This window comes from Camelus bactrianus, chromosome 32 (genome assembly GCF_048773025.1).
Source record: "Camelus bactrianus isolate YW-2024 breed Bactrian camel chromosome 32, ASM4877302v1, whole genome shotgun sequence".
Taxonomy (NCBI): Eukaryota; Metazoa; Chordata; class Mammalia; order Artiodactyla; family Camelidae; genus Camelus; species Camelus bactrianus.
The window spans coordinates 6,098,928-6,124,611 of NC_133570.1; the positions used below are offsets into that span (position 1 = coordinate 6,098,928).

A 25,684-nucleotide genomic window follows, 5' to 3' on the forward strand; every position below is an offset into this window, starting at 1 on the left:
CTTCTTCATTGTAGGTTACTGCAAGGTACTGCAGGGACGCCGTCCTAGGTGTTAAGATGTTATCATTCTCTAGAGTCATAGGATCTCCAGTGTCAGTCCGATGACTGACTTACTGGTTGACAATTCCCCCCCTTTACTTTAGTGAATCACTAGTTAGGTGCTTGTTTGACTTCTTTTTCCCTTTGTTTGGCAAAGTTTTATTAAGTGGGGTCACTGGATTGTTGGACTCCTCTGTTGCATGTTTATCAGACAGTAGAAATGTCTTCCCTTTGCGTAGAATCTTAGTAACAGATGTGTGATTCCGTCTCTCTGTTTTGTATTTTTATTTCCTAGTGTGTTTCCTGAAACACACTGTTTATTATTTACCTGTTATTTACACTGTTATTTATTAACCTACATACGAGTGAATGCGTCACCCCGGCTTGTTGGCAGAATTCACAGCAGACTGGTCATAAGTTAGGAGTTAGGAGAGCTTTTTGGTTATAGTTGTTATCTCTTGTCATTAAGTTGCATTTTTTGTTACTGTGTTGTTTTCTAAAGATATTTTCAGTGTCAACCCAAATATGGCCTGTTTGCTCCTGTCCACAAAGTGACCAAGATTGGCTTCCCTTCCACTACGCCAGCCAAAGCCAAGGCCGCTGCAGTGAGGCGGGTGATGGCCACCACACCCGCCAGCCTGAAGCGCAGCCCTTCAGCCTCCTCGCTCAGCTCCCTGAGCTCCGTGGCCTCCTCCGTGAGCAGCAAGCCCAGTCGGACAGGATTGGTGAGCCTCCCTCCCTCCTCCTGCTGCGCGCTCTCTATGCCCCCTGTTGGCACGCCTGCTTTGCTCCAGGAAATATCAAATCTCCCCTTGCCCTTGTACTAAGTGTTAGTTGTAGCTTGTGAAAATCCTAACAAATTTCACAAAGAAACTAACAAAAATACAAGTTTTGAAGTAGTTTTAACAGCTCTTTTCAGGTTCTCAGGGCTTTAAGATGTAACAGTTCTTGGTGAATCTGTGGAAGCTGCTCCCTAGTCTAACATACGCGATGGTCCTTCATCCTGAAATCGTTCTGGCACAAGGATGATAGGAAGACTGGAGGGATCCTTTTCCTCAAGGACGTGGGTCTCTTTGACTTCAAACAATCTTAGGAACTAAAGTATTTTGAGAAAAGGCACGTTCTTAGAATTTTAATGTGACGTTAATACGGTCTCACCCTCTGAAAGCAGTTAGTGTGTGGAGCCCTCCTGACTCAGGCCGGAGGATGCAGAGGGGACCTTAGGGAACTGGAAAGGATGCTGGGAAGAGCCGTGTTTTGCTTTGTCTCCTCTCACCACCTACTCCTCCCACTCCCTCTTCCTCTTTTCCTCTCTTTCCCGTTTAGCTCAGTGAGATAAACTCATCAGAATCAAAAGAAAATAGGCAACATCTCATTCTGTGTGTCAACTTCCAATTTTTTAGGGTCAAAGCAATGACTTTTTGGCTTCATCTCCCTGCCCTACCCCCGCCCCTGAGTTTATTCACTTGAAGCAAGGCAAATACTGTTTAAATTTGAAATGGCCACGTAAGAGTGTACTCCAGCCTGAATTCTGGACCTCTGCCTTGCGACTCTGGACTAAGACAGGAATTAGAATGTGACGTGACGTGACTGGGGAGCAAGGCTGCTGGCCCTAGATCCCCTTTGGCCTTCTTTCCATTGACCTTGGGCAGGGGAGGGCAAGGCGGAGGAGCCTTTCTTTAAAGTAGGGGTCATGTTCCTCTGCAGCCAGCCGGACTCTTCCTCGTATGCTCAGGTAACATACCTGCTCGGACTCTGTCATGTTGCACATAGAAGGACGCCTGCATCTTCCACAGAAAAACTACAACTGGACTTCATGAGAAAAGCCTGCCCAGAACTTCTTGAATGTTTGAATGAAATGGAGGTGAAGAAAAGCCCCCGTTTGGCCAAAGCCTGGTTCAGAGTCCACAGTGGGTCAGCGGACTCTGATGCGCTTAACTGGTTAACGTCGCTAACCCAGAAGCAGTTCCGTGCGAGTGTCTACTCTGGATGAAGAATTCTTTCTTTAGTAATTTTTATTATGTTGTAATTAGGTGTCCATTTCTTTGGAGAATAACCAAGCCCTCCCTGCTCCCCCAACCTCTCTTCTTACTTTTTAGACCAGTTCTTATTCCTCTTAGCTCACCTCATTCAGTGAAGAAAACCACCAAAAGAGAAAAGAGTCCCCTTGCCTTGTAAAACAGCTTGTTTCTGTATGTCTTTGCAGAGTGGCTGTAGTTTCTAAACCAAAAATCACCATAAAAGAAAATATGAAAAACATTGGGTAATTGAAGGTGTGACTTCCTAATAACACATCTCAGCAATGTGATCCTATATATCTGTATCTCCCAAAGATTCTTTAATGCAAAATGATCTTCTGAAATTATTGAGCACAGAGGTATTCAAACTTTCTGGTTTCACAGAACATTTAAGTCTCAGTTATTTTTTCACAGTGCCCGTAGGCCAAAAGAAATAGCTGACAGTTCTATTTAGTAAGTAATTAGGTCCAAACAACTTAATATTTATGTCCTAACAGTTTAGTAGCTGCTCAGAAAAAAAAGATAGCATTCATTGAAAGAAAAAGTAATATTTTAAATTCATTCTTAAAAAGCCACAATTACTTAATCCTAGGTTGCCCTCTCCTGTTGGGCCCTGCAAACCTTGGATTCTTACTGAACACGGTCACCCTCATATCCTGTGCCACGTTGATTTTTGCGCAGTACTTGCTTTTCGTCCTGGCAGTAGCCAAAACCCAGCTTCGAAAAGACATTATCGAAAGGAATGTAGTGCAATCTAAGGTTGAAACTGAATTCCCTCCAGCAGGTAGTTTGCCTGATGTCCAACAGGTGTCGCTGTGTTCCCCTTGAAATTCTGCACAGGGCGTGGGGACCTCATACTCTGTATTCAGGAAGAAATTGGAAAGTTATGGTAAGATGGTTGAAAGAACAGAAATTCCCCCCCCCCTTATATTTAAGTAATTCAAGAAATTTCACTAAATAGAAATAGTGAAGGACCATTTGGGTTTACTTTGCTCTCATAGCTGTCAGGTTGCCTATCTGATGGCAGATCCTCACTGTGAGTCTGCATCCTGGTTGGGGGCTCGGGTAGACGGGGGCGAGAAGAGTGTTCAGGTGGCAAAGGAGGCTTCGATTACAGAGGATGAAGTCGAGCGGCCTGGGTCTGGAGCCAGCAATTGCCAAGTAAACGGCTACGGAGAAACGCTTGCTGAGGCACAAGGCCTTTCCTGGACTTGTCGAGCCCCAGGAGCCCAGCTTGGAGGAATCTCATTCAGCTTTCCCAAATTACCTACTAACACTTAACAGGTTATTTCCTCTGGTTTTTTACAAGACTGTTAGCCTCAAGGTGGAGCAATCGGGTCTGTGCAACAGCAGAGATTAACAGACGACTGAGGTGAAGTGAGCTTTGCCCCCGCCTCACCCACCAGTCTCTCTCCCTCCCCTCGTTTCCCCCCCTTCCCCTCCGTTCCCCGCTTTTTCTCTCTCTGCCCCTCCCCTGCATCTCTTTCTCCACAAGTTTCTCTCTCCCCACTTTTCTCTGTCCTGCACCCCTTTTCTCTGTGTGCACCTCACTCTCCACTCACACATGCTTTTGAAGGCAGCTACAGATTTCCTTTGCCTCTTATCCTCACATATCTCCCTGGTGACTGGGAATCAGGTCCTGAAGGCTGGATTCCCGGGTGAAATCACCACTGCCTCTCATTTTGAAAGAAAGATGAGGAAAATCGTGACAAAGATCCAACTGTGTAATCAATTGAAGGAAGTCTGTGACTCCGAGTGTGGCCTCTTGGTCACTCAATGGTATTTAGAAGCTTAAGAAGTTGGAAAGAGTCTCCTCCTCAAGCCTAAGGATGAAAAAATTGGCCAAACTGTCACAACAAGAAAATGACTATTAATGAAGCTCAGGCCGAGATGGGGTCTAGAGAAGCTTACGTGGGTCCCGAGGAATTCTTCTAGATTCCCGCCAGGCCCTGTCATCCGAGCTCAGGGCACCTTTGGTCTTGAGCCACTTCTCCTCCTAAAGATCTCCCCGGTTGTTCCGTGGCCTCTGTACATTGATGTGTTCTTTGTGAAATTTCCAGACAGGAGGCACGTGCTGTCTTGTTCCGTTGCCAAGAAGCCTTTCCTAATGATCGGGGCAGCGCTTCTGCTTTGCCGAGGAGACGCACGCCATGCATGCTCTGCTCCCTCTGCACCTCCCCGTAGCATCATGGCCCTTCATTTCTCTACCTTTCCTTTGCAGTTGACCGAAACCTCCTCCCGTTACGCCAGGAAGATCTCCGGCACCACGGCCCTGCAGGAGGCCCTGAAGGAGAAGCAGCAGCACATTGAGCAGCTGCTGGCCGAACGGGATCTAGAGAGGGCGGAGGTGGCCAAGGCCACGAGCCACGTGGGGGAGATAGAGCAGGAGCTAGCTCTGGCCCGGGACGGACACGACCAGGTGAAGTCTGGCACTGACTGTGTTGCGGAGACGGTGACGGGTTCTGAGCTGATCTCACTGCGGAGACGGTGATGGTTTCTAAGTTGAGGGAGGAGGCTGAACAGTGTACCCGGTGCTTGGAGCCAGGAGCTGGTCTTGAGAGCACTGGAGATGAGCGTGAACGTCTCTGCTAGGCTAGTTTGAAAGCTGTGCCCTGGGGTACTGGTGGGCGTCATCATTAAGATGAAGCTCTGTTCTTCTCCAGTCTCCCACACTCTGGGTCTCTACATACGGGTCTCTTGGCCTGTGTGTGTCAGCTGAGCTTGTGTGCTAGGACCTGACCAGTGACTACAACTGCTCTTCTGTGGATTTTTCCTTGTATGAGTTCCAGCTTCAAAAAAGATGAGAGTTATTTTAACATCGTCCCCTATGGCTTTAATGGTGTGGTTTTTCATCATCTGGCTTCCAGGAATGCTGCCGAGAATAGCCTGTTAGAATCATAGAAAGCATCTTGATGTGAAAGGGTTTTTGAGTAATGCCGACCCATGGTGGTACCACTTAGCTGTAGCTCTTTGGAGGCATCCCTGAGCCCGCATCTGGGTCACAGGGAGGCCACTCACCGACGCCCTTGCCTTCCCCAGCACGTCCTGGAATTGGAGGCCAAGATGGACCAGCTGCGAGCCATGGTGGAAGCTGCCGACAGAGAGAAGGTGGAGCTTCTCAACCAGCTTGAAGAGGAGAAAAGGTGATCCCAAACTCTTCTCCTCTTAAATGACCTTAGAGAGAACTTCCCCATTAACAGCCCTGTGGGTGTCAGACCCTTAGAACCAAAGGAATGACTGTGTGTGGAGGAGCGTGAACTCTTCATACTGTGTGAGGAGGGTTTCCTTTAATTTGACTCCTTTTTTTGAAGTTTCGAATCAGCTAGACATGCCCTGATTAATTTAACTGTTTATTGAGCACCTGCTGTGTGCCAAGCATCCTCCAGCTTCACCTGGAGCCACTCCTGGTGAGAGGATGTTTTAGGCCCAGTTACCTGGTATTTATGAAACACCTTCTACACATCTAGTGAAGCTGTATTGTGTCTGGCGGATGACAGAGGGTCCTGTCCTTGAGAAACACCACCTTAACAGGAAAAGACTTGCAGTGAGAGAGTTACCCAGGTCAGGATGCAATCAATGCTAAATTGTGTGAGACAGAGAGAGCAAGTTTGGTTCTCATAAAAGGTTTGTTTTTTTTTTAAATAAAACATTTTTTTAAGGCTGTGAACAAACAAGATCTCTGAAAAGAGTGTGTTCATGGAAACCATCTGAGTCATGGGACGTTTGTCCTCTGCTGCATTTAATGCCATCTTGTGTTATTTCTGATGGTGGTGACTTAATGCAGTGGTTATGTAGGACAGCTGTGTGCTTAGGGCTGTCAGAAGCACTGCTGTGGTAGGGGGTACAGAGGGGTACAGTACAGTGTCTTACTGAGGAAGCACCTTTTCCACTGGAGAGAGAAACACTATACATAGGAAATTCTCCTTGCATCCTAAAAGTGGCTGCAAGTCAATGAGAGACAGCGACAGACCCTTCTAGGCCCTTCTGAAAGCCAAGGCACCAGTACCGTTTGCTTCTGTTCTTTATCTGGCTCTTGTTCTGCTGACTTACGGGCAGTAGAAGTGTCCCCCCCAGCTCTGCAAGACGCTTGAGGGCTTTAACCTATGATTATATTTCTGATTTACTGAGTAGAATTTTTTTAATTCTTCATTTTGCTAGAAATACTAGTGAATTGGAAAGTTTTTTTTTGTTTGTTTGTTTGTTTGTTTTTGCATGTAGGTTATGGGCTTTGTCCTCCTTTTCTTCCTTCTCTTACACCCAGTTTTGCGAAGATTCAGAGTGTGGATGTTACCCAGATTTTGTAACTCTTCCTAATACCATATGTCGTTGACTTAGTGATGGCATTGATTGAAACCCACATCCAAAATCAGAGATTTTAAAATTTGAAAAATATATATATGCATCTTAGAAGCAAAGAATTGCTCCCAGCTTTGTTCTCCCATTTTGGGTCAGGTTCCCATGTTGTCATCGAGGTCTCTGCCTGGGTAGCCTGCTGACCTCACCCTGAAATGCCTGGCGTGGGGTGGTATGGAGGGAGATTCGTGTTCTGTGCCATTTTCCCCTATGTTCTGTTATTGGAAAGTAGAAGTCATAGACTTCCATTCTCAAACCTGTTTCTGTGGTAATTGGACCTTTTCCCTTTAGGCTGATCTTGTCTTGGTTAGAGCCATCTCTGGTGGTTGTGACCTAGGGAACCAGTTGATTTTTCTCAGCTCATACCTCATGCCTTCTGGAGCCTGCGCCTGGATAACACTTTGCAGTGTGCACAGTAGAGTAGAGCTCTTAGATTTATAAACCAGAGGCTTAAAGATACGTTTCTTTGTTTTCTGTGTCTCTATGGCATTTCTTACCACCACCATCTGCGAAATTCATCAGAGTATTGATTATATATGTGTGTGTGTGTGTGTGTATACATTTTTTTGGTAAGGCAGAGGTGTTCCTTAGTTACTGTAAGTGTTTTGTTTCCATTTTATTCCACAGGAAGGTTGAGGACCTTCAGTTCCGGGTTGAGGAAGAATCAATCACGAAGGGCGATCTTGAGGTAAAAGCCCAGCAGCTCCCTAAAGCTTTTGTGGGTGCAGCGTTCAGAAACGCGGCTGAAGTCATCCGCCCGCGGGCGCGTGTGGCCAGAACAGGCAGCGGAGGGAAAGGCAGGCCCCCGGGCTGCGGGCCAAGGTGACGCCTGTTCTCGAGCCTTGGCCCAGCCGTCCCTACTCCGGTGGCCGAGGGCAGTTTTCACTCCTCTTTTACTCGTACTTCAAAATTCAAAATCTTGAATTGGAGTTAATCAAGTCATAAATCTGGCAGTGTGTCCTAAGTAAGACGCTACACGTTCCTCTGATGATCAGAAGTGGCATTTTAAAGAGCATTTCTCATTTCAGTGGGACAGTCCAAAAGAATCTCGGCTTTGCTTTTCAGTTGAGCCGGATAAATACTTTATAACCCTACAGAAGGAATAAATATACATTCTAGTGATTGATTTTTTTTAAAGTAATTACCAGAAGAAAAGTACAATTCATATTTCAACTTCTTTTATTCCATGGCATATTTTAAATTCTCAGAGATTTTCCTTTAGCATCAAGTTTCTCATCTCTTAATGGTAATTCATACTAGTTTTTTAATAAGTTTATTATTAATTATTATTATTTAATAACCAGAATTGAACAATTTTGATGCTTTCCAAACCACTGCTAGATGTATGACAAGTATAAGTTATTAAATTTTTCAAATTTTGCAGATTTTTGGTACTTTAAAAATCTGTAATATTTTAGTGGAAGTTTCACCTGTCTGTGCAATTCTCAGAATATATATTTTTGCTACCATTATAATTTTAGAGTCTACTAACTGCCCACATCATACTTAAATTTCAAGAGCCCTTCCAAATAGGAACTCTGATTTCTTTGGAAATAAATGTGTCTTTGTGGTCAACAAAGAGCAAGGGAAGCATTTTCTGAGTTCCAGTTTTATGAGGCCCAGAATTTATTGGATCGTTAATAACTTAGTAGATGCCGTCCTCACTCATTTCACATGCAGTCCCGTTCCTTTAGTTGACTCCTGTGTTGTTCTCATCCATTTAAAAACACCCCAAAGTCTCATTAGAAGTTTCATATCATCATCTAATTCACGTGAAGTACAGCTTGTGGTGTTTTGAGGAGGGGCAGGTTAAAATATTTACATCAGCTCTAGGCTAGTATAGTCTGTCTGGTAAACTGACTTGTAATTAATCCAAGTTATTTTGAAACCCTAACCCGTATTGAAACTTTAGTTGAATCTCTCTTTTGTTGTTGTTTAATTTTTTTATTTTTTTACTGATAGCAAAAGAGCCAGATTTCTGAAGATCCTGAGAATGTAAGAGGGCACTTAACTGTGTGGATATTTCTCTTGTTAACAGATTGATTGCAGATTAAAATGCTTATTGATATACTCAAATACTAACTGCATAATCTGACCTTGAGACATTGTCCTTAATATTTCTGTGCATGGGGCTTTCAAAGCAGTTACATTTGAATTCTGAAGAAATTGTATGTAATGACTAAAGCTCTGTAAACCCATTTGTTTAATGCTTAGGCAAATGTTCTATAATTTCGGCAAAAAAAAAAAAAAAAAGAATTTTGTCAGGAGAATGAGCATGGCCCTTCACTTAATTCCTAGTGTCTTCTAGTTTTAATAGAATTATTCCAAAAGAGGTGATAGCTGACTGAAACATAAAACATATTCGGTGAAGTTGTTACAGACATTGTGGGGGAAAGTTTCCCCAAGCTGTCTAAATTTATTCCCACGAGAATAAAGGCATTGTGAGTCCAGGACTGCTTGCCTTTTGTGTAAACTCCCACTGCTGGCCAGTGACCGCCAGTGCAGCTGACAAGAAATTCAAACTTCAGTTCGTTGGAGCAGAATTTTCCCTAGTTTGTGAAACTAGAGGCAAGCATTCTTCAGTGAAGATACTGTGTGTTTTAAATTTATTACTCTTGAAGCGAGATTTCCCTAGTAGCAGTGCTGCTAGGCATGTAGGTGTTTTTTTTTCCCCCTTTCCTCCCTCTGATTAAGATCAAACATCCAAACACCCAATTCACATCCTACCAGAGTGGCCCCAGAAGCACGGCTTCTTGGTGCGCCCCGCCAGCCATGATGCCAATGGAAAGAACCTAAAAACTTCTTCCTTTGATTTACCACCGCAAGAGAGCGAAATTAAAACAGATAGTTTATCTTCCTGCCACCTCCTGGCAGCTGAAATAGACAACTCAAGACTGAACTTTTAAAAAGGCCTCCGTTCTGAAGGTTTCCTTTTTGTGAAGCTACTTCAGTGATCTGGGTCTCCTCTCTCCTTCCAGAACAGGCCCCCACTGCATCGGTGTCAGTCTGCATGGGACTCCCTCCTGCCTCTCTCCTGCGCTTCCTGCAGAGCCTTCGCTTTCCCTCTCAGTCCCCTGCCCCGGGACCCTCCTCTCGGGATGCGCTGTCCTTTTCTAAGAAAGGAGTAATTTTAAAAGGAGGGTTGTTTGTAACTGTTGAGTGTAATGTCTTTACTGCATCCCACGGCATGGAAGTGGATCGCTAGTGCCCTTGTGGACAGGTGACCGAGTCCCAGATCCTCGGTGTGCACTCCCACCAGTAAGGAGGCATCTGGGTGATGTCGGAATGGGGAGAAGATCGTGTTCAATGGATATTTGCTTTTTATCTGGGAGTGGTGCCCTTTTCACCCAGAGGACACTGAACTCAGTGTCGAGAGAAGAAAGGTTCTGTTGCCTCTTGCTTCTTCCTGCTAATTTTGGATTTCTGTTCTTGAGGCTGTGACCTCAGTCATGTAGATCTGGATGAGATTCTTTTCTTACAAAAGTAGGCAAATTGAACAACTTCTGTCTAAGGCACATATGGACCAAGGGGACTATCCAGACAATTAGGTTTTGAATTTTACTTCATTATTTTTGTTGAGTTTAAAGAGCTGAAGCAGGTGAAGGATTTTTTAAAAATTTTTATTTACTTTAAACATATTCCATCATGGTTTATACCTGGTTCACAAGTAAAATGACCCCTTGAATGCGCTGAAATCCTCAGGGTACCACTGCATTGAGTAAAGATGTTCATAATGTAAAACAGTCCACCTTCTACTTAAGCCCTGCACTAGTTTCTGTTACTTTAGAGTTTGTAGTCATTTCCTCATTGCCCGTAATTGTTCAGACTGATAGATCTCACCAGTTAGAGCCACAAAATATTTACATTTTAATACAAGTAACAACAGATTTTTATCAGTTGATTATGTTGATAGCCTCTCAGGTAGAAGAGGTGAGTGAGGAAAGAGGTACATTGAGACTAGATTATTTCAAATTGATTAAGATCGTACTGCATTTGTGCCTGTTAGAAAGAGGTCACCTGCTAGGTTTTCCATCAGATTACACCTAAGGAAGTAACATTGGAGAGTCTGAGGTTTTGAAACACGCTAGGATCTTAGTGGCTCTTTTTGCATGGAGTTGAAATTCATGTCTTTCTGTTGAGTCACCATTTCTTGCCTCTGAGCTGAGAAGAATGACTTCATCTTAGGATCAAGATTATGAGTCCCTGTTAGGTTCCAGCTAAACTTTTCTCCTGCTTTGAGCCTCAGGGATGGAGGCTGTCAAGCATAGTTATTACTGAATTTTGTCTTTTAAATCTGATCTCCCTCCTTTATTTTCTGGTGACAGACAATCTTTGGGAAATCTACCACTGGAAGGAAATTACAGCTTTAGTGGCTCCTCACCTGTCATATGTGACAGTGTTGCTAAGAATCTCAGACCCTCCTCACTCACCTCAGCAGAGGCCACTGGTGTGACTTCCTCAGCTCCCATTTCTAGGTTCCCTGCATTAGGTTTCCTACTTGACCCTTGCTCAGGTCACGTTGTAAGCCAGAGTGCAAGGATCTGCTTTAGGGACTTACTGAACACTTAACAAGACTTACGATGTTATCTTTTCCATATTTAGATAAAAATGATGATCATTTTAAGGTCAATCTACTTTTTAAGTCACTGAGTCAGTTACATACACATTAATGTCAAGTAGCCATTGTGGGGAGGAGGGAAATGATAGTTTAGAGGATTATTAACGATTCTAATTTGTGCTGATAAACTTCACTTATCAATATAACTCATATTTGGCTGCATGCATCTGACACTTTTCATCTTGCCTCATGTGTGTTCCATTTTTTCTTTCTCAGTAGATTAGCTCATGTCTCCCACCCACCTCATCCTCTTGTCCATAGGATCATCCTCACTCCCAACCCCCTCATCTCAGTCCCGTCTCGTCCCCCTCCATCACCTTTTTTGTTCACCCTCTGGCGGAAGGGACTGGTGGCTCAGCCTGCATGCTGCGCTCTCTCCTCCTGTGCTGGCATGTCATGGTGGCACTGTTGTGTTTCTTCCTCTTCCTTTTTACTAACAGACGCAGACCAAACTGGAGCATGCCCGCATTAAGGAGCTTGAACAGAGCCTGCTCTTTGAAAAGACCAAAGCTGACAAACTCCAGAGGGAGTTAGAAGACACTAGGGTAATGGTTTTCACTATTTAATGAAGCAGACCCATGTTTGTGAATGGCGGACGCCACGGGTAACGGGCCTTGCAGTTGGCCTCAGCCTTGACCCAGTGGTTCGACCCAGGTTTGGCCCTGGTGCTACTCAGGTGCTCGCGAGCGGAGGCTGATGGGCAGGCACAGGTGTTACATGGAACCTTTTGTCAAAGGCGAAGACTTGTTCCTTTGGTTAACTCAGCCACGGTCAAGGTCAGAAGCTCTGCGAACGTATAGACGGCCCGGGCGTCCACAGCTCCGTTTGAGGTTCTTGAGTTAATATCGTGAATACCTTTCCCTGGTTTGCCACCAGCAGTCAGTTGTCCTCTTGTTCTCCTATTTCTAGTTACTGGGTTTTCTGAATAATTTTTTGTTATTGTTTTTCTTTAGCTCTCGTTTTCTGCCTTCTTCCCTGGCCTGTTGGGGGAAGGGAACTGAAACATTGGCTCTTCCTAATGAATGAGAGTTAAGGACTTTCACCCCAGTTATCTTTTTTTCTTGGCACCTGATTTCCCTTTGCATTTCTGTTACCCAGAAGGTTAAAATCTCAGTGGTCAGGAGGGAGATGTGTGCTGGGAACAGAGTGGCTTCTTACAACCCCCAACTTACTGTGTTTGGCCCTCAGAGCCAGTGCGTTAGTCACATTTCACTTACTTACATGTTAAAGCGCCCACACAATGCTTACTTCATGCCAGGAACTATTCCAAGCACTTTACAAGTATTAACTTACTCAGTCTCACCACAGCCCCAGGAGGGAGGTAGTAATACTGTTCCCATTTTACAGATGGGGACACTGAGGCACATAGAGGTCAAATAATAAGCCCAAGGTCACCCAGCTAGTAGAAATAGTGGGGCCAAGATTTATTTCTGGGTCATTTGACCCCAGAGTCTGTGCTCTTAACAGGATGGATTCTGTCTATTATGGAAGTAGTTTTGTGCTGAAAGATTTAAGTGAAAATGTATTTTGATATGTCCCTTTTAAATCATGAATTTGACTGTCAATGGCGAAGTGCCCAAATCCTTAACTTCAAAATTTCAAAAATTACTGTCTCTGATCAAATTTGATATCCTGATTTTTTTCTTTTGACTTATTAGCATTTGTAGAAATCTCTCTTGTTGAGAAATCATTGACTGATCTAAAAAAATAGAAAATCAAGTGATTTTTCTTCTCTAAGTCGTAAGTTTTCATTTTTTTCAGAAGAAAGAAAATGTTCTCGGTCAACCTCAAAACTAAAGATGTCTCCTGTGTATTTGACAAGAAAAAAATCCTGGTAGTTTGCTGCCGTTTCTTTGTTACCGGAGAGCCAAAGACTTGATCTGGGAAATACAAGGGACTGATGAAAAGACTGAGCTGCTGTAGAGCGGCTGGCTGTTGAAGTCAGGATGTGGGGTTTTTTTGTTTGTTTTTAACTTCTGAACTCCTCTCCCATACAGCTTTATCAGCAAACAGTTTTGCTGTTTGTTTTGTTTTGCTTTCTGTGGATAAGAAGGCACCCATTCACAGCACGGTGTATTCACACACTTCACATTCAAGCTGTTACCTTTGCCGAGTCCCCCTTTGACCCTCACCGTTGGTTTGCCAAGTGGGAAACTAACCACCGACCCTTGAGTTTCCTGTCACCTGCACTCCTTCTTAGGAAGCGCTTCAGAATTCCTCCCAGCCAGGAAGCCTGGTTTATAAACAGCGTGCTTGGTGCTGTAGAGACGTTAGCAAGAATAAGAAATGATACCTGACTTCTATGTCCTCAAACTAACAAGAAAGGCAGGCCCATTGATAGTTCCGCCTGAGGGCAGACTTTGGGAAATAAAAAACAGAAGTGCTGTGAAAATGCTACACAAAGTATAATCACACTGTTTATTATTTTCCCTTATTTTAACTTGGCATTTCCTCAGTTTGGATGTTTTATTGTGACTAGTTAAGAACTAGTACCCTATTGGATTTAATTTACTTATGTTCTAGACCTTGTAGCAATGGGATTTATTAATGGTTTGTACTTTACTTTGTGGTAGCAACTCTTGGACTCCCCGCCCTCCCACCCCCCCACCCCCAGGAAAAACTGTGTAAATGAAGTGGCATCTTTGACCTGAAGGGTCTATAACCCTGAAGCACAACAGGGAGGCAGCTCTGAAATACTTAATGACTTGGTCATGCAGTATGGGGGCCCTGAGTGCCTTACTTTCCTGTTCTTTGTGGACACTTTATTCTGTGTCCGTCTCACAGCCTGTCAGTGGGCAGAGGGGAGGAAGGACACACACCCAGTACCTTCTGTCCCAGTAAAGGCTGTGAGGGAGAGGAGCCTTCAATCTAGAGGACTTTTGATCCATGGAGTTTGGGACTCCCTGGTGTTTTTACATCATTCATGTTCCCTTCTATTTCCCAGGTTCATCAGATAATTAATATTTATGCCTGAAGCTACCATTTCTCACATATTTTGTCTAGCAAACCAACTGCCTAACAGATAGAGGGAAGTAACTTCCTAGGGATAAAAGGACGCAGGTTAGGAGAGTGTTTTTCCTCATCCTGGGGTGTTTGTTTAAAAAAGAAAAAAAAGCAATTCCTCGGTACGACTTCAGAACTCAGATAGAATCAACATGTGGGGGTGGGGCAGGTAGCTGGGGCCTGCAGTGTAGACATAACATCCCGGGTGATTGGTGAGCCACTGGGTTAGGGGAGCCAGACGTGTACGTCAAGATGCTAAAAGAATTATAAAATCTTAAAGGGGAAGGAGCTCTGTATAGAATTCTTATGTGTTGTTGCAGGTAAGTAAGCATTCTTACTTTGTCCTTTTTGAAAAAGATTAGTAAGTTAGTTCTTCATTACCCACTTGAGGCTTTTATTCTACGGTTGTGGTGATATTCACTGAGACACAACAGGTATTTTTTACACATTTTATATCAGTGCTATCCAACACACATATAACATGAGCCACATGTATATAGTGAAAAATTTTTTCTGGTACCCATATTAACATTCTTTTCTAATAGGTAAAAAGAAGCAGGTGAAATTAATTTAATAATTTATTTTATTTAAGCCAATATATCCAAACTGTTACCATTTCATTATATAATCAATATAAGAAATTATTAACAAGGTATTTTATGTTCTCTTTTCCCCAAGTCTTCATTATGTATTATATAGTTGATGCTTACACCACATGTCACTTCAGATGAGCCACGTTTCAAGTGCTCATAGCTGTGTGTGGCTCATGGCTACTGTACTGGACAGCACGCTTTTCTGTAAGATCACCTCCATCTGATAGACAAGCGTTTATACATGTTGGGTGAAGTGGGATAGAAAAAACTAGCAAAAATAAAGATTCTTGGGGGCAGGGTATAGCTCAGGGGTAGAGCACATGCCTAGCATGAACAAGGTTCGATTCCCAGTACCTCCATTAAAATAAGTAAATAAATAAAAACCTAATTACCTCCCCCCAAAATAAAAAAAAGTTTTTTTTTAAATTTTAAAAATAAGGATTCTTTCTTCCAGAAGGCAGACAGATGAGAACTTTGAAAGTTCCTGTTTCTATTAAATTATGACCAGTCACTGGGCACCTCCCTGATTTAAGGTTCTTTAGAGGGAAAAGAGATTTTTTTTGGAGTGAGTTAACCTTAATATCAGTTTTATCTTCCTCTAGCATCTCAAAATGGTTGAAAGTTTGCCAAAGACAGTAGTTTTGAATTGGAGCTCCCAGAACTGGTCTTAAGACATTATCTCAGAGTTAGATTAACACACAGACGTTCCCGGTGGCTTGACTGCTGCCTGAGATGGGGTAGTTACTGAAGATCTTCAAGGTTAAAGAAAACCATCAGTGATTTGTTGTTTAAATGATCTCTTTTTCTTTGGACTGCTGATACTAGGTGGCCACGGTATCAGAAAAGTCACGCATAATGGAACTAGAAAAAGACCTCGCATTCAGAGTACAGGAAGTGGCAGAGCTGCGGAGAAGGCTGGAGTCCAGTAAGCCTGCTGGGGACGTTGATATGTCACTGTCCCTCTTACAAGAGATAAGCTCTTTGCAAGAAAAGTTAGAAGCCACCAATACTGACCACCAGAAGGAAATCACTTCTCTGAAAGAGTGCTTCGGAGCCCGGGAAGAAACACATCAGAAGGAGATAAAGGCTCTTCAGGCTGTCACAGAGAAGCTTTCCAAAGAGAACGAGTCCCTGAGAAACAAGCTTGATCACGCCAACAAGGAGAACTCGGATGTGATCGCTCTGTGGAAGTCCAAGCTGGAGACCGCCATCGCCTCCCACCAGCAGGCGATGGAGGAGCTGAAGGTGTCCTTCAGCAAGGGCGTCGGGACGGAGACGGCAGAATTTGCCGAGTTAAAAACCCAAATAGAGAAAATGAGACTAGATTACCAGCACGAAATTGAAAGTTTGCAGAATAAACAAGACTCGGAGCGGTCTGCTCACACTAAAGAGCTCGAAGCCCTAAGGGCTAAATTGATGAAAGTCATTAAAGAGAAAGAGAACAGTCTGGAAGCCATCAAATCGAAGCTGGACAAAGCAGAAGACCAGCATCTGGTAGAAATGGAAGACACCTTAAACAAACTGCAGGAAGCTGAGATAAAGGTAAAGGAGCTAGAGGTACTACAAGCCAAATGCAATGAACAAACCAAGGTTATTGATAATTTTACATCCCAGCTCAAGGCTGCCGAAGAAAAGCTCTTGGATCTTGATGTGCTTCGGAAAGCCAGTTCCGAAGGTAAATCGGAAATCGAGAAATTTAAACAGCAGCTTGAGGCGGCTGACAAACAGATTAAAAATTTAGAGATTGAAAGGAATGCTGAAAGTGGCAAGGTTTGTATCCACATCCTCCATCTTTTCTTTTCCATTTCTTATTCTTAGTTTGTATTGTGTGTTATTTCTCAAGTTGAGGTAATTCATCCTCCAAATTCCCTGACTTAGTTGAAACTGGTGCTAACAAATTTCCCAATTGAGTACAGTATCTTGAGAGCAACTTGAGTATGGTTTCATCTGAGGAGATTAGAGAAAATAATGGCCCACCTATGTAAGTTCATTCTGGTTTCCTAGTATCTGAATACTTTATTACTTTATCTCTGGGCTTTCTGTGGTCTCCTCTTTAAGCTTGGTTCTGGTCTACAAACTCTTTTTTTTTTTTTAAATCGAGAACTCCTCAAATGATGTTGTTAAGGTAAATGAATTGAGCTAGAAACTTGTCAGATCATCTCCTCCTTTCCCACCTACGGAGTTGCCTCGTCTGTAAAACAGAACGTGAACTCTGAGTGCACTTGCCTATCGTGAGTGAACCTGCTGTGATAAATATAACGTTCACAGCAAAATGAAGGTTAGGAGCCTGGAGCCCTTTGCAGTGCCATCCCCTTCTCATTGGAGTTTTTCCTCTGCCACAATGAGAACGTGATCTATTTCCTGCGCTTTTGAGGAAAGACTGGACAAGTGTGCTTTTGAACAAGGCATAGGAAATTATAAGAAACAGTTGCCAGCTACATTTCTTACTAACTAGCCTTGTTAAATGTCACCTTCATTTTTAAGGATTGTTCGAGGAATGAATACTCGTTCCCAGTCCTCCTGCCACTAGTTGAGGCGCTGGTACTGATGCTGAATATTCTGAGCTTTTTGCGGGAGAAGCTGCTCTATTGGCAAAGAAGGAAGGGTTGTGATGGTTAAATGGGGAGAGGTGAGGACAGACAAACAGCTAAAGTTGTAACGTAACATTAGTTGAAGATAACAAACTAATAACAGGACATTTTTCTCAAATCTCACTTGGATCCGAAATACTGATTGAAACACAAAAATTGAGGGGGAGGGCATAGCTCAAATGGTAGAGTGTGTGCTTAGCATGCACGAGGGCCTGGGTTCCATCCCCAGTACCTCCATTTAAAAAAAAAAAACTGATAATAAATAAGTAAATAGACCTAATGACCTTCCTCCCCCAAAATTAATGAGTAGAGAAAATGCAGCTCGTGATTGGTCCACTTTTTTACATCACAGCTTGAAAGCCAATTTCTGATGGCTGTTGTCTAGTGCATTTAAAAATTTTAATTTTTATTTTGAATGTTGAAATATCTAAAGGGTATACAGAACTACAGAAAATGATACACAGTCCACAGGAATCACTAGTCCTATCTTCAAGTTTTTAAAGTCCAGAAAATGAAATTACTCAACTGTCTCATTTAGAAAGTAAGCATCTGCACTTTCTGCTTTAAATCATGCTGATAGTCTGAACTTAGGTATAGAAATATACTCTGTTTTCCCTATTTTAAAATGGCTATTGGACAGTTTTACCTGTAACTGATTGTGTGAAGTCACTGGCTTCTTAGAGTTTAAAAAAAAAAATACCAAAATGACTTTTTATCCATGCCTTTATTTCTTTAAGTTTTGTTTGGTTATATTTGTTTCTCATACATTTTTTTTTATGTTTGTTTTATTTTTTTCTTTCTCATTCTTTTTTGTTTCCTTTTCATTGACTTGTGAACCATGTAACTGTATGGTAGGCTAGTAGCATCACCAAAGAGCTGCAGGGAAAAGAGCTAATGCTTAATAACCTTCAGGAAAACTTGAGTGAAGTCAGTCAAGTGAAAGAGGCTTTGGAAAAAGAGCTTCAGATCTTGGTGAGTACCTGCTGGGAATCTGAATCCCAGGCTTTGTGGCCATTTGTATTGTTCCTGTTTAAAAACGAAAGTCTCTATAAAGAAGTGAGGCCCCTATTTCTTTTCTCTTGCAAAGTATTGATTTAAATTCCATGTATTATTGTTATTGGCTGATAAATAACTTGAGGGGAATTGGATCAAATCCAGACTAGCAGTAAAGGTAAGTATTACTTTTTCTTTCTTTCTTTCTTTTTCCTGTCCTTTGCCTCTGGTAATGCATTGCTTTGGCATGTTATTGACTGCTTAGTTCCACTAAACACAGGGACCTTCCAAGTTATACACCCAGCACATCAGGGTCCATTTATAGTGAGGTCTTGCCCTGTGCCTGACAGCAAGCCTGCAGCCTGGCCCGTCCGTACCCCCTCTTACTTAGCAGGGCAGGGTGCTGTCTAGCGAATTCACAGAGTTCTCTCTCACAGCTCAGTTTATCCCACCTCAGGAAATTACTTCTCCTTCCATATATATCCTCTTTCCTTAACCTCAAGTAGTAGGACTTTTTTTTTTTTTTCTCAACTGTTGTTCCTTCTGCCTTGCTTCCTCCGTCAAAAATACAAGCTTAGTCGTGGCCGATAACCATGTGCGGGAGCCAGTGATACCCACACGTCATGAGAAGGGAAAATCATAGGCTTATGGAGAAAACCAGATAACAGAGACATGTCTTAGATCCTCCACATTCCTTCCTGGTCTCCACTCACCGCATTTCTGTGCTCACAGCAGTGATGACTAAAAGCATTTTTTTCTTATTTAAGTGCCAATATTACAAATTTCTACTTCTTAAAATGTTAATTATGTAGCTCACTGTTCATTGTCTGAGTTACTGTCCACTATATGTAAATTTAAATCAATTAAAATGAAATAGAATATAAAATTCAGTTCTTCAGTTGCACTAGCCACATTTTAAGTGCTTAATAGCCACGTGTGGCTGGCAGCTGCCATATTGAACAGCACCGTATCTTTGTAGAGAGTTCTATTGGACAGTTTTGATATATAGTATTTCAGCTACATTTTGAGAAAAAGTTGGCCTGGAAATTACCGTTTTTCAATATGGTAGCCTTTAAGAAAATGTATTTTGAGTCTCACATAATTTCTCTGCCCTCCTCCCCAAACTTACTGAATGCCTTACTTTTTTTGTAAGTTAGAGTATTCTTCTGTGTCCTCTGAAGAGAAAGCATGCCGCCTGCAGTCCTGCTTTGGGAACACCACAGGTGGATAACCTGTGGACTTTGATGGATTTGTGCCTCGTGTGCCCATTTTTAAAATAAAACCTGAATTAGTTAGAAATACTCGTTTAAAAATTCTCTTGGTGTATCTAGCTCAAAGTTCGTCTCAGGAAAATCAGGAGAGTGATTTTATCCTGGCCCCCTGTCATGCTTAGATAGTATAGTAGCTGAGCAAGAGACTTTTCGGTTTTAAGTAGTGGACCAAATCCAGTTTCAAGATACTAAGTTCCAGTTATTCTTAGATGTAAAACATTTCAGAACTGCTCACTGCCTCAGGCAGATTTCTGAAGGGAAGTTCTGCTACTTGAGGGTAGCAACATGAAGAAAAAACATGCACGTGGCACCACACGTGTATACACACGCATATATTTATATAAGTATGCATGCTCATCACACGTGTGTGCAGATACATGTGCAGAGCCAGACATGCACACACATGTGTGGACCTCCTTCACTCGTGTGTATACGTGGACAGTATATGTATGGAAGTAATTGATGCTTGCATACTTTAAGCATAAGGTCGTTTTAATGAAATGAAACCAGCAACAGAAAGTAGATAATGTTGTACTTATTGAAACTTTTTATAATTTGAGATGTTTCTATTCCAATTCTCTTTCTTTAGAAAGAAAAGTTTGCTGATGCTTCAGAAGAGGCAGTCTCTGTTCAGAGAAGTGTGCAAGGTACGTCTTACTGAAGTGAGCAGCTCACTTTAGAGAATGTCGTGTTCTCAGACCGGAGCTGGCCTCTGGCGTTATGTAAGACAGATGCTGCCTGTGGTCTAATTTCACTCTCCTGAAAGTTTCCACACTGCCCAGTAGTGCTGGATTCCACTGGCTTCCTGAAGCCTCAGACTCCCATTAATTCTTCATTCTTTTGACTTAAAGCTTTTTCCATATTAAAATGTAAGTATACTTGGGAAAAGCATTATCTTACTTAAGCTTACGTCTTTGGTAGCTTTATTGAGTTTTAAGTGAAAGTAGGAAAGAGATTCCAGGAAAAGGGTTGCCTAGTGCCTCATCTGCAGATTTGGGGAGGCAAGAGAGAGCAGCTCACTTCCTTCCTTAGGTTCCCTGTACAGTGATCTGTTTGATCTGTAACGAGACTCTTTAGTGTTCCTGTGATCCCCAGTCTCAAGCATATGACTTGATTTGGTTGTAAGACAGCCAAGCTGTAGGTGGTTTGTTAACTGTGAAATATACTAAACTTTTAACTTTATCCCGAATAGAGACTGTAAATAAATTACACCAAAAAGAGGAACAGTTTAATGAGTTGTCTTCTGAATTGGAGAAGTTGAGAGAAAATTTAACAGGTAAGAAGACGTCTGGTTACTATAAACATTAAATATAGGAGGCTTCCTGGGATTTGCTATCCCTGTAGTACTTCACAGTAACATCTCTACTATTCAGGCATAAATTCTTCACTCGCTGTTGTGTTACGTTGTGGTAAAAGACTTGTTGGAGGTCTGTACGCGTCAGCAAATTCTCTCTGCCTTGTTTCCCTGCAAGTCAGCATCCATCACCTCTCACCACTCCCACTGCTACCCTTGATCCAAGCCAACCGTCATCTTTGATGTTTCTTTTTTTTAAATGGGGGATTATTAGGTTTTATTTATTTAATAGCGGTACCAGGAATTGAACCCAGGACCTCATGCATGCTAGGCACACACTTTACCCTCCTTTCTCCAAACCATCTTCTTTAATCTGAGCTACTGTAACAGCTGGTAACAGCCACTTCTGCTCTTGCCCTTCAGTCCATTCTCAGCACAGCAGCTGGAGTAATACTTCCAACATTAGGTCTGACCATGTTACTCAAGATGGCCCAGTGGCCCCCATCTCCCTCAGACTAAAAGCTGTGGTCCCTACCATCATCGGGGCCTGTTATCACTCTGATTTCATCCTGTACTCTTATCCCCTTGTTCTTTCCAGTAAAGCCATATCGGCTTCCTTGTTTACACTTGATTGTCAAGCATGTTCCTGCCTCAGGGCCTTTACACTTGCCTGCATTCCTCTTCCCTCACTTCCCTCAGGATTATACTTAAACATCACCATCTCCAAGAGACTCTTATCAAGATTTTAACCTCCCCAACTCCTTCCTAGCTCCTTTCTCTGCTTGTATTTTTTTTTCCTCTTAGCACTTACCACTGTCTATTACATGATTTATTTTCCATGTTTATCTTGTTTATTGTCTGTCTGCTTTGCTAGAATATAATTTGCATGAGGGGAGGGGCTGCTGTATGCAAGTATTCCCAGAGCAAGGCTTGGCACACAGGATGTAATCAATGCATTTTTGTTAATTATAACACAACAGTGCAATTTTTTTTCTACATGTATTCAGATATGGAGGCAAAATTTAGAGAGAGAGATGAAAGAGAAGAGCAGTTGATAAAAGCAAAGGAAAAGTTGGAAAACGATATTGCAGAAATAATGAAAATGTCGGGAGATAATTCTTCTCAGCTGACAAAAATGAATGATGAATTACGTCTGAAAGAAAGGTAGGCGTGAACGTTAATAAGAGTGTGTGCTTTGGGTTAGGCTCTGAAGCAACGTCTGGATGGAGGGGATCTGAACTCTTCAGGATTGTTATGTGGTTTTTTTTTTTTAATTTTAAATTTTCTACAATTTTTAAAGGTGACTTTCTAGTTACAGTTACTGCAAAATATTGGCTGTATTCTCCATGTAGTCAGGATTGTTGTGTTTTAAAGTTGCCTGTCTCCCTTCCTTTCTCTTATTATCTCACTATATCCTTGAATGAACTATTTAACCTTCTAAAGAGAACAGTATTGTAGACTTTTTGGTGACTTGTTAAGAAAAGGTAGTGGTTTACCGATGGCAATAACACCTTTTACAGGCAGTTAAAAATGTTTTTAACCTATTTCAGTATAATAATAGGTAACATTTGTTATTAAGGGCTGACTGTGCGCCATGTGCTGTGCTAGCAGCTTTCTGTATTTTCTAGAGAATATTTTCTCATTCTCATAATAATCCTGTGAGGTTAGTGTATCATTGTTCCCATTTTAAAGGACAAGAAGTTGAGGCTGAATGAAGCTAAGCAGCTTGCCGGAGGTCTTGGATCTCGGCAGCCTGGTCCCGGAGCCTAGCTGCTCGTGGTCACTGCAGGGTACTTCCTCCGTGCGAAAGCTTCTTTTATCTCAATCTCCGTTTTTGTTTTTATTCTCAGGCTCTCGTTGCTTTCATTTTTTTTTTCCTTTTCACAGCTGCCATATAAAAAAATTGAATGTTTTATAAGACAGAAACTTCTAGAGGACACATTAGCCCAGTTATTCTGATTCTGAAAGCGTTACTGCTCGGCCAAGTGGTGTTTGCACCCAGCCGTGCGCCCATGTGCAGTCCGGCGCCGGTGGGTGGTGGGCGCCTGAGCCTGGGGTGGGGAACTCAGGTCAGACTTGCTGTGAGGCAGGTGAGCTGCACAGGTGGCTGGGGCACAGAGCCTTTGAGACGCTCTACCTCTGTAGGTGTAAAATCCAGAGGTCCCCTCGAAGTTTCCCTCCTGTTCTCCGGTCCACTAGGTGGCCTGTTCTCCAGGTCATGGCATCATTTTCTGTACATCTTTATCTGACCCCATGGTTATCTTTAAGCTGGAACTTGGAATTATTTAATGTCATTTTTGTATCTTCTGATCTCAAGCCACACCAAACCGTGTCTTTGATAATCTAGTCTGCTAAAATTTTGAAACCTTTCTAAAGATTTATTTCCTCTGGTAGGTTTACTTTTCACTAACTTTTCCTTATTTCTCTCTTGACATAAAATAATAAACCTTGGCAATTACAGTAGTTGTTGTTACTCTAGGTAATGTATTTATAACCACCACTATTGTTAAAATTATTCTTCAGGAGAAGTCTTTTTTTTTTTTTTTGGCTTATTTCAGATGTTATTAATTACTCATAACATTTTAAATAGTATCTTTTAAAGTATAATTCTAGAATTTAAAGCACTCTTGAAACATCTGACATGTTGTCTTGAAACTTGTTCTAGGAATGTAGAGGAATTACAGCTAAAACTTACAAAGGCTAATGAAAATGCAAGTTTTCTGCAGAAAAGTATTGGGGAGGTAACTCTCAAGGCCGAACAGAGCCAGCAAGAAGCAGCTAAAAAGCATGAAGAAGAGAAGAAAGAACTCCTGAAAAAATTGTCGGACCTGGTAAGGAGAGGATCAGGGGGACCGTTTGCTGGCGGGGAGGTGAGGGGCAGGATGGTTGTGGCTTGGTGACCGACTCCTTGCTTGCGGTTCCTGCAGGAAAAGAAGGTGGAAGTGAGCCACAACCAGTGTCAAGATCTGAAAGCCAGGTATGAAGAAGCCAGTTCTGAGACAAAGGCCAAGCATGACGAAGTCCTGCAGAACCTCAAGAAGGTGCTGTTGGACACGGAGGAGCGGCTGAAGGCCGCGCAGGAGGAAAACAGCGCCTTGCTGCAGGAGGTGGAGGAGCTGAGAAAGCAAGCCGACAAAGCCAGAGTACGTCCTGTCCCGGGAGAAGCGCGTTGTGTCGCCGCTGGCATCGCGGCTGCGAGGATGCTTGGGGGGCAGCAGCAAACGGGATGGGTTAAGTTGGCCTTGGCAAACACTGACCTCCAGCGTGCATGGCGGGATGGTGAACGCTTTCCCGTGGCTTCCAGCACTTTGTCCCAGCCGCTGTTCCTTCTCAGGCGGTGATGGCTGCAGGTCCTTCCTCTGGACGCACTGTGTAGCCACCACCCCCTGCGCTGCTCGCTCCCCAGCTGTCCCGGAGAGTCTCCTGTTGCTGGAGCTCTGCCTGCCTGCTTGCAAGAGACTCTTTGTTGTGGGAAAGCATGTTCCTCTAATCTTGGCCATCTTACTGCCACCTTGCACCAGGGATTGGAGAGGTGTCTTGCAGACAAGCAAGAGGCAGAGGCCAAGTGAAGCAAGCGGGCAGGGAATGGAGCCTGGTGGTAGGACCAGAGCGCTTTGAGGAAAGATGAGAAGGGAGAATGCTATAGAGGGCTTTTAATGTCCCCAGGAGGGCACTGGGAGGCTTATTAACAGGAAACTGTGAGAAAACATCCTACTGTTAAATAGAGTAGAACTTGATATACTGAATTTCATTTTATGGTGTCAGGATCTTATCAGTGTCCTAATATGTTTTTTGACTCCGTTTGCTTAATGAAGTTCAACCCTCCAATTACTATTTAACTTGCTCAAAGAAAAACAAATACTTGTCTTTATATTTATTTATTTATTTATTGGCGGTGGGGGTAGGTAATTAGGCTTATCTATTTTTAGAGGAGGTACTGGGGATTGAACCCAGGACCTCGTGCATGCTAAGCACGCACTCTACCGCTTGATCTATACCCTCCCCGCCTCCTGTCTTTATTTTTAATGTGTCAGAGAAATGTTTCTGTATATAGGAGCTTAGTAGAAAGAAAGTATGAAAGTGCATACGTAGCCCTTGAAATAGATACCATTTAAAGCTCGTTAATTAAGTGGGGCACGACATAGTGTATGTCGTGTAAGATGCCTCCTAAATTTTTGACTCTTCTGGCTGACAAGGCTTTCTCTTTTCCCTATGAAATATCTCCAGTTTTTACATTTTACCCTGGATATAATTTCCAGACTTTTTGTCTTTGTGGTTCCCTTTATCTGGACAGACCCCAGTTTTTTAGTGTTTCCCTTAAAATGTTACAGCCTGACCAAACCACAGCGTTCTAGTAGTTTGTGTAAGGTCTCATTAATTTTGTTTGTTGGGTTTTTTTGTTTGTTTGTTTGTTTGTTTACAGGGGTCATTTGGTTAAAATGCCAGGATTGTTCTCCCTCTAAATTTGTCTGGTTATATGATTTCTGTGGATTTCAATGTTTGTCAACAACAGTGGCTCACAAACTCTTTTGAGAATCTGATGAAACATTAAGATGTTTTTCCAGGAGTGTTTGTAGCTGCACTCAACAGTTTTATATGAAATTTCAGGAGGTTCATGGAGCCTACAGTGCTTCTGTGTTCCCTAGTTTAAGATCCAGTGAGTCCAGTACAGTAGCCACCAGCCACATGTGGCCATTTAAATTTAAATCGGTTAAACATTAGTACAATTATAAATTCATCTTCTCAGTCGCACTCACCACACTGCAAGTGCTCACTAGCCACACGTGGTTGGTGGTACCATAATGGATGGTGCTGATAAAGTGTATTTTCATCACTGCAGAAAGTTCTGGGCAGTGCTAGTAGAGACACTGTGGTCAAATTGTTTTATAAACCAGTACATTTTTTAAAAACC

General features: G+C 42.6%; 1 protein-coding gene across 5 annotated transcripts in view; it reads left to right on the top strand.

Annotated features, from left to right (window-relative positions):
* Positions 1-25,684, top strand: part of CLIP1 (CAP-Gly domain containing linker protein 1) — a 112,144-nt gene that overhangs the window by 48,056 nt on the left and 38,404 nt on the right. For 2 of the 5 annotated variants that reach the window (XM_074356054.1, XM_074356055.1), the window contains exons 5-17: positions 541-763; positions 4,278-4,475; positions 5,096-5,199; positions 7,037-7,097; positions 8,372-8,404; positions 11,468-11,572; positions 15,449-16,393; positions 18,070-18,186; positions 20,068-20,125; positions 20,671-20,754; positions 21,780-21,936; positions 23,438-23,603; positions 23,700-23,915. In XM_074356054.1, the coding sequence (XP_074212155.1) occupies positions 541-763; positions 4,278-4,475; positions 5,096-5,199; positions 7,037-7,097; positions 8,372-8,404; positions 11,468-11,572; positions 15,449-16,393; positions 18,070-18,186; positions 20,068-20,125; positions 20,671-20,754; positions 21,780-21,936; positions 23,438-23,603; positions 23,700-23,915 (2,467 nt within the window). The remainder of the gene's footprint in view (positions 1-540; positions 764-4,277; positions 4,476-5,095; positions 5,200-7,036; positions 7,098-8,371; positions 8,405-11,467; positions 11,573-15,448; positions 16,394-18,069; positions 18,187-20,067; positions 20,126-20,670; positions 20,755-21,779; positions 21,937-23,437; positions 23,604-23,699; positions 23,916-25,684) is intronic. The other 3 variants (XM_074356058.1, XM_074356057.1, XM_074356056.1) reach the window with 2 other exon arrangements.